The sequence below is a fragment of the Podarcis liolepis genome, assembly GCF_965112155.1.
Source record: "Podarcis liolepis genome assembly, chromosome: 3".
Taxonomy (NCBI): domain Eukaryota; kingdom Metazoa; phylum Chordata; class Lepidosauria; order Squamata; family Lacertidae; genus Podarcis; species Podarcis liolepis.
The window spans coordinates 57434369-57443432 of NC_139557.1; the positions used below are offsets into that span (position 1 = coordinate 57434369).

Sequence of the window (9064 nt, forward strand, 5' to 3'; positions counted from 1 at the left end):
TCAGCAATGCCCTGTTTGGCACAAAAATTCAGCGACCCTCTGCCTCTCGTCTTCCATTGTAAATCATAGTTTTTAAATATATATATATATTTAAAAAAACACATACCCATATTTAAGATAATATCTACTTTGGCACTGGGAGACCACTATTATATACTCTCTGAGTATATAATACAGTGGTACCTCGAGTTAAGTACTTAATTCATTCCGGAGGTCCGTTCTTAACCTGAAACTCTTCTTAACCTGAAGCACCACTTTAGCTAAGGGGACTCCTGCTGCCGCCGCGCCGCGGGGGCCCGATTTCTGTTCTCATCCTGAAGCAAAGTTCTTAACCCGAGGTACTATTTCTGGCTTAGCGGAGTCTGTAATCTGAAGCGTATGTAATCTGAAGCGTATGTAACCCGAGGTGCCACTGTATTGGCAAGGCAAGCAACCTGGTGTAGGATCAGCTGAAGCTTCTGGACAGTGTTCAAGGGGCGTCTCACATAGTGCACATTACAGTAGTCAACTCAAGCGAGGACTGTGGCAAACACAAGCTCTGAGGGAGTGTGGCTTTCCCTCATCCCAATCTAGAACAGCCAGTCCTATCTTCCTTACATCAAACAGCCCACCCATCACCACCCATTCATTATAGTGTAGAGATGCAAGTTCACAGCCAATACCATTGCCCTTAAGATAAACAGATGATGGAAAAAGCACTATCATCAGCAGACAGATAACAACAGTCCCCGTGCCCCCAATTTCACTCAAGAGATTTCATATAGATTCTTGAAATTGCTGGGGAAGTTCTTGAAGAGCTGAGGTGCCTGCACATTTCACCCCTTGTAACTTTATTTCAGGTCAAATCTGATGTAATGACAGTTGATAGCAGGAACCATTTAAAAGCAGAAATGAGCAAGTGACCTCTAAAAGTACTCTGTGACACAAACAGAATAGCCTCTCTCTCTGCCTCTAATAGGTTATTGGAGGTCTAGTAACTGGTAACTGGCCTTTAATGACAGACAGACAGACAGACAGACAGACACGACAGACAGACAGACAGACAGACAGACAGACTCCCTCGATATGCAGGGGAAGGCTATAGTAGCTGATAGAGAACAATGGATCCAGCATTTACAGCAGATAGGGCATCGTCTGAGCGGTTAAATGAGCACCATCTGGTGGAAAGGCAAGATACAAATTTAACAAATATACAAGAGACTTCCCATTGATTCCATCAGATAACAGTCAAACATTTGCTTAACTCTTCAATTAGGATCAATGGGATTTTCAAATTTACCTTGATTGGACTGGGCCCATAAGGATACTTTATAGTAGTACTTCCTCCCCCCCAAAAAAATGTTTAGGGGTACTCTCATTTTCCTACTCATATTGAAATACTGCCCCTCAATGAGGCCAAACTTAGATTCACAAAATGTTTAGGGGTATGGTATGCGTACCCGTGCGTCCCCCCAGAAAAAAAGCACTGCTTTAGAGTATGCCCCATTAAATGAGTTGGGACTTGCTTCTGAATGAGAGGTTTGCACTTGTCATGTATACATGATAAGGCCAATAAAATGATTTCAGCTCCAAAATCTATTTTAACAGCTCTTTCCAGATGAGAAATCATTGTGCAACTCTTTAGTGCCCTCCTCTGGTCCATTTTAGAAGTGCTACATTCTGGTGAGGAATCTTAATTTTCTGGAAAGAAGCATCTACTCTCCTCAAAAGAAATACAGTATTGTGAAAAACTAAGTGATAACCAGATTACGTTTGTAAGTTTTAAGGAAGCTCTGTGATGTGAAAATCTAATAATAAGTATAAACAATGAAATTGAAGCTACCAGAATAACAATAAGTAGGATTGTGTTAAAAGTTATAAAATGAAGGAAGTTCAGACAAATTGAGGGAAGTCAAAAAATGGAATTAAGAGTTAATTAAGAAGTTTGAATGTACAACTTTGTTTTATTTTTTTGGATTTGTAAACCAATAAAAATATAATTAAAAAAAAAGAAATATTGTGAGCTATGTGTTATGCAAAAAGTAGTCTTTGCCATATCCAAATATAAGCATAGCAACTTTTCTAAGATTAAAATGTGGTGGCAGTAAGATTGCAGCACCCAAGTGGAGAACATTTATTTCAGTGATACACCAGTTCTTATACTTTCCAGAGTGTCTTAGGTATATACTGTGAAATCCAAACTTTGGTCAGCTCCTGGCAGGGCCAGGGTCATATCCACAGTCCTGCCATTCACGTCAGCCAGGGTGGAGGAGACAAAAGTGATTGGGCCAAGATTGGGTCTGATTGTGTCATGTGATGGTAGTGGGGTTCACTTGGTCTGCATCTAGGCCAGTTTTAGAACTTATATGGAGGAGGAAAGGAAGCCACGTGGTCCTGTTTGTTGTACCGTCTGGTTACAAGTCCAAACCTTGGGCTCCAGGTGCTCTGACCCCGTTTCAGTCAAGTATCAGATGTGTGAATCTTGAATGTTTTGGGCACTTGTGGCAATAGAAGTGAAGTTATTGTTCCTCAAGTTCTGTCATTTTATTCTCTCCAACCAACCTATTAAATAACACACATGCTTATTAAATTTTGAATTACATTAAGATGGGTAATTAATTCACCATACTTATAATTGTTTATTATCTGTTTCAGATCACAGATCAACCCAGAATATGATGTAATGAGAGTTTCCTGGAAGGTAATCCTAGAGGACACAGGATAGGTCACATATATAACTCTGATGTTAAGACAGAGAAATCTGGTATTAGAACCTCCCTCCTCCGCAATCCTGCCCCAACCAACATCAGAGCTCCAGTTGGAGGAGATCAAAGGGGAATGATTTGGGAAGCAGGTTGGTCCAAGTTTCCAAATCCTCCTGGTTTCCAGGTAGCTATTTAGTTATACTCTTGTGCATGACTCCCCATTCCTCCCCACTGCTTTAAATGGGAGAGAGGAGGGTTTTTTTTAAGCAGAAAAATGTATATAGAAATGTAGGGCATTCCCCTCGCTCTCACTTCTGCCTTGCAAATTCAAGCCCAGAGTTGGATATGACAGTAGAATTGTCTCCACATTCCCAACTTAGTCACTGTTATTGATCATAAAGTAATACAATTCCTACTTTTCAAAATATGGAAATATACTGATCAAACTTTATTTTAAGAATACTTTATAAATTATACATGGTTTGTTCCTGCAGTTTCCTTCATAAGAAAGTTTCTAATTCACTACATTACAAACCTGACAGAGCCATCATAGCCATATGCTAAAACAATATATTCATTATGTTTGCCAAACTATGGTGATTGTGCGTGCACAGTGATAAGGACATGTCCTCAGCCGAAATAAATTGGACTAGTGTAAATGGTTGACTATGCAGATTGCAGGCAACTGCTTAGGTTATTTAGCTATAAAAATAGTATTTCTTTAGATAATAAATTATTGGAATATCTTTAAATATGATTCTATTCTTGATGTATGATGAACTGCTGCATACTTTGAAATGAAGTATGTGTCATGAACCATTCACAAACTGTGTAAACTCCATAATTTGTGAACACTTCAGATATTCATTGTAAAATAGAATTTTACAAAATCAAAGTTTGTTACAAGAATACTCAGTTCAAAGTGCCTAGCATTAAGCCAAGGCCACATCCCATAAAGAGCAGCACAGGGCCAAAGTTCAATTCTTTCTCTTCACGATCAAATCACAAATGCAAGTGATAGATTTTTAGTATAAACAGTAAATGTTTGTAAACCAAACACTTATGAGTCAAACAGTAATTAAGGCTCAATTCGCTTTAGTGTACAGCAATGCAGAGTGAACACATTACAACCATCTTTTTTTGACACAACACAGTCTGGAATGTTTCCTTAAACTTCATTACAGGCCTCTAAGGAGGCTTGCATTACGTTGCGCATCTAAAGCCATCTGGTCGAATGAATTGCGATTTATCAGGTCTCTCACTTTTTCTCTAAGGTCATAAGATGCTTTGGCTATTCTCCTAGACTCGTCGATAGCTGCGTCCTTGTGCCTTAGAATCTGATTGCTTTTCTGAGCTTTCCTTCTTAAAGCTTCTTGCATTTCCTGTAGGTGACATTTTTCGTCATAATCAAGCTTCTGTTTGCGAAAATGGTGGTTCCGTTCTTTCATACAGTTCAGCTCTCTCATGCGCTGAGATCTGTCTCGGATATTTTTGGACATGATTTCTCTGGCCTGCTGGATCTTCATCTCAGCTATCTGCAGCAACATCTCCTTGCGCCTCCTCTTCTCTTCCTCCGTCTCTTTGGCTCTTACCTTGGCTATCAAGCCCTGCTCTTCTTCCTTTAAAGTCTTCTCCTTCAGTTCCCTGTTCCTTTCTTCAAGCAGCTGCTCCAGGATTTCCTGGGACCTCTGAAGCTTTTGTTCGATACACAGCCTCTTGTACAGCTCGTCGGCTTTGACCCGATCTTCCACCTGGTCCTTAGCGCTCATGTGCTTGGTCTGCTTGTAGTCATTCATATCTATTTTCCTCCTCTTCCTTTCCATATCCTTTATCAGCCTCTTCTCCAGGGCCTGCAGCATCCTTTCCTTGTACAAAGCGGAGTTCTGCTCTTTGGTACGCCTGTCGCTTAACCTTTTGTCCCAGAGCTGCTTTTCCTGGCATCGTTTCCGATACTCGGCCTGAAGCCGAGCATTCTCCAGCTTCTCCCTCCGCCTGCAATCCTGCTCTTTGGCCAGCTTCTTCCACTTCTTGTCGCGAAGCATCACATCCCTCTCCCGGGCTGCCAACAGCTGCTGCTCCTCTAGCCTGAGCTTGGCTTTCCGTTGATCGCGGTCCCTCTGCCACTGGTCCAGGCTGTCGACCAACTGGTACTGCCTCTCCTTCTCCGCCCTGGCTTTGTGCTGCTTCTCCTTCCTCCTCATCTTATCCCAGGCGTCGGAAACCTGCAGCTGGCGGTCCTTCATCTCTTCCTCCTCCTGGTGCCTGGCGAGCATGAGGGCCGCGATCTTCTTGTCCCTTTCGGGGATCAGGTCCTCGTACCTTTTGTCCGTCAGGTCCTGCAGGCTGACCTGCGGGTCTCCCTTGCGGGGCTTGCGGCGGGGCTTGCGGCCCAGGAGACGCTGGTGCAGGTGGGCGCTGGGGTCGCGGGGCAGGTAGGCTTGAGGCTCCTCGTCCTCATACGGCCTCGCCAAACTGTGCATGAGGTCTGCCAGGCTGTGGCTGCTGTCACAGGGCTCCTGCCAGTCTCTCCGGGGGAGCTCCTTCTTCTCCAGGCGAGGGGAGGCCTTGCTGTCGAACTGGGCGAAGGAGAAGGAAGAGGGGCAGATGGAGGGAGGCTTGCTGGCGTCGGTGGGGAGATCCGTGCCGTACTCCAAGGGTCGAGTCACCGGGCTGGCCCACTGGTCGTCGCGGAGCAGCTCCTCCACGCGGGTGCACCTGCCCACCGGGGAGCGCGCGGGGAGATCGGGGTGCCCCGGGAAGTCCCCGCCGTAGAGCGTGGTGCACGAGGTGGTGCACGGCGTGGGGCAGCCTTCGCCCGCCGGCGCCAGGTGTTGCTGCTGCCAAGCGGACAGGCGCAGAGGGGACGCGCAAGAGGCAGACGCGGCGGGCCGCTTGCCGCGCGGCGCCGTCGAGCAGCCCTTGCCCTTGCGCGGCGGGGGCAGCAGCAGGCCTCCCTCGTCGCGGTACGCTTGCGCCAAGAGGTGTCGCCGCAGGCCGCCCTCGCCGCCCGCCACCTCGGGCTCCGAGCTGTAGGCGTCCGGGAAGGGCCGCGGCGGGGAGAAGCGGCCAGGGCTGCTGCGTCGCCGCGCCATCCTGCGCGGGGTCTCGGCGCCCGACAAGCTGCAGCACGACGTGGCGGGCGCCTTCTTGCGGCCCTTGCTGGCGCTGGGCGCGCCTCGGTCGCTCGGGGAGACGCGCCACCCGGGCTCCGCCCCGAGGTACTGGCCCGACCCGCGCCGCGGCCGACGCCGCTGCTGGTGCCGCCTCATGGCCGATGTGGCCTCGGGCCCTGGCGCACGCCGCCCCCGGCTGCGCAGCAGCACAGTCGGCGCCCGCGCGCGTCACAATGCCCGGCCAAGGAGGGCCTGGGCCGCAGCTGCCTCGGCCCGCCGGCGCCCTCCGCGCAACCCGCCCGGCCGCCCGCCCGCGCGGGGACCCTGACGCTGGCTTGTTCCGCACCCGGCCTCGCGGTCCCCCCCAGCGCCATCTCCTCCCTCTCTTCCTTGGCGCTAGCTTCAGACGCGTGCTTGTTCTCGTTGAAACCAATGGGGTGAATGAAGTCATTCCACCCCAAGTTTGCATTCAACCCACTGTTCCGTGGGCGGCCTTCAGTTCGGTCCTGGGGGGCACCAAACACGTGAAGGGCACCTTTGCTAGCCCTGCTGCCCTAGGTGCCCATGCAGGGGCGCCGACTTATAAAAAATATTGGGGGGGCCCATACCGGGGTCCTGCCGCTGGTTTGCTCGGGTAGCCGGGAGAACACAGTTCGAGGTGGCGGTGTTGGGGAGAGACCCTCGCTCAGGGCGCCACTAGACTTGGCGGCCAGCGGCCTATCTGGGGGGTTTTGGAGTGTATTTCGGCGGAGCGATTGGGGAGGAGGGGGCTTGTTGCCGGATTCTTCAGCTGGGCCGGAGATCCGCTGCTGGGGGTCCCTGGGCCGAGTTGTGAGCACAGCCTGCTGAAGGGAGATCCAGCCGATTGCGCGACGGGGACGGCCGGGGCTCTCCGGCTAGGGCGCGCGGCTGGCTGGCTGGCGAGGGAGCAGGTGGGGAGGAGGCGGGGTCCTCACTCTCTTAGGAAACGCACCCGCGCGCCCGATTGCCACGAAGTCCGAAGGGTGCGTGTGTGGAATTAAAAAGCAAAAACGAGATACGGGCAGGGCAGGCAAAGAGTTTTCTGCAAGAGGATGGAGGGCAGGTTGAAGAGAAAATCACTCAGGATGAGACAGTCAAATCAGCCATGATAAAATGGGCTCAGGATATTGGGTATAACATCATGTTTGAGGACTGGGAAAGGTTATGGACCACCGGAATGAAATTCACGGCATGTAATGCCTTGAAGGAAAATATTATGAAAATGATTTATAGGTGGTACATGACCCCAGTCAAGCTTGCAAAAATATATCACCTGTCTGATAATAAATGTTGGAAATGTAAGGAGGCTGAAGGGACATTCTTTCACCTCTGGTGGACTTGTCCAAAAGTGAAGGCCTTCTGGGAAATGATCTATAATGAGTTAAAAAAGGTATTTAAGTATACCTTTCCCAAGAAACCAGAGGCCTTCCTCTTGGGCATTGTTGGCCAGAAATTGTTAAAGAAGGATAGAACTTTCTTTATGTATGCAACTACAGCAGCAAGAATACTTATCGCAAAATATTGGAAGACACAAGATTTGCCCACACTGGAAGAGTGGCAGACGCAATTGATGGACTACATGGAACTGGCTGAAATGACTGGCAGAATCCGAGATTTGGGAGAAGAAACAACGGAAGAGGACTGGAAAAAATTTAAGCACTATTTACAAAAACAATATAAGTTGTATGAATGTTAAAAATTTACACGATTCGGAAACTATAGCTTCAGCAATTAGATTTGGGAAACAGGAAATTATATTTTAAGTAAGAAAAGGTCAAAATCTAAGGTAATACTATGTTTAATTTAAGATATAAGTAACTGATGAAAAGTATGTTAAATTTAGAGGTATAGTATTTGAAAAGTACAAAATAAGGTACGAAACAAGGTAATAATTTGCTGATATCTTTATTATAAAGAATGCAGGGTAAGGGAGATGCGAGGAAGTCCAGTTAGTTATATAAAAAATGTGTTGAATGGTTGGTTTTCTTTTCTTCTTTTTCTTTTTTTCTTTTTCTTGTTCTTTTACTTTTTTCTTCAGTGTATGTTTCTAACTTTGTATTTGAAAACTTAATAAAATATTTATAAAAAAAGAAGAAGAGAAAATCCTTTCGCTTTTCTGGGGCTCAGGGAAGTCTCAGAGCCGGAGGTTGGGGAAGGGACCCCCTTTGCTCTGCCCTCTTCTCCCGTCTTAGATTTGCATGGGGGTCCCCGCCCGAGCTTGCCTGGCCACCGGGCCACACAAGGGCCGCGCTCTACGCGGCACACCTTGCTAGCCGCGCAGCTGTCCTCCGCGGCTGCGGAACGGCCCTGCGCCGGTGCCCAGCCCCTCTGGGCGCCCGCTGCGCTGCCAATGACAAGCGGGCGACGTCGCGGGCGGGGAAGGCGTCGCTTTCTTTCCCGATCCTGCATCCTCCCAGTCTTCCAGCCCTTTTTTGGGTTGGAAGCTCGTCTCGTTCGCCCTTCTCCTTTCTTCACCCTGCATGCAATTTTCCTCCCTCGTCTCCCTCCCCATTTCTCCTGACTGACTGACTGACGGGCTTGGGCTCGGGCTCGGGCTCAGGGTCGGGCTCGGGCTCCGGGTCGGGCTCAGGCTCGGGCTCGGGCAGCCACAGCGTCGGCGGTGTTGGCGATCGGCGGCGCGGGGGAATGGCCCTCCCGGGGGAGCCGGCGCTGCTCAATGGGGTTGCCAAGGAGACAGGCCGGCCGCCCCCTCCCCCGGCCCGGCGCCCCCCGCCGCGCCGGTGCCCGTTATCGAGCTGGTGCGCGCCGGGCGCCCTATAAAAGCCGCGGACGCGCCCACCGCCGCCCGAGATTATTGGGGGGGCTGAGCCCCCCCAAATGAATTTTTGAGGGGGCTCGGGCCCCCTCAAGCCCCATGGAGTCGGCGCCTATGTGCCCATGCACGTGTAGTTTACCAGCTACACTTCCCAGGATTTTTCAGGGAAGCCCTCTGCCTTCAGGCACATGTGGTCTGACACGTTATCATATAGCTTTTTAACATGAGCTTTTGTAGGCAAGAGTGAGAAAACTCATCACACAGTAAAGCAGTTTGGATAATCTGGGATGCTTTCCCGAGTAAACCCAAGTGGTATTAGAGGGAGACTTAAATTTTGTACAGCGACTTAATGGGATACATAATGCTATGCTAAATATAGCTATAATGCTAAATATATGAATTTTTCAGTGACCTACATCTCTGTTAACACCATATTCCTATGCAAGCCCCATTAAGTTCAAGGTACCTTC

The 9064-nt window shown here is 49.0% G+C and overlaps 1 protein-coding gene across 1 annotated transcript; it reads right to left on the reverse strand.

The window, feature by feature from the left end:
- Positions 1 to 3762: 3762 nt before the first annotated feature.
- Positions 3763 to 5991, reverse strand: CCDC185 (coiled-coil domain containing 185). Its single transcript, XM_083497787.1, has one exon. The coding sequence runs from the start codon at positions 5951 to 5953 to the stop codon at positions 3863 to 3865; it is 2091 nt and encodes a 696-aa protein (XP_083353913.1). The 5' UTR covers positions 5954 to 5991; the 3' UTR covers positions 3763 to 3862.
- Between the last annotated feature and the right edge of the window lie 3073 nt (positions 5992 to 9064).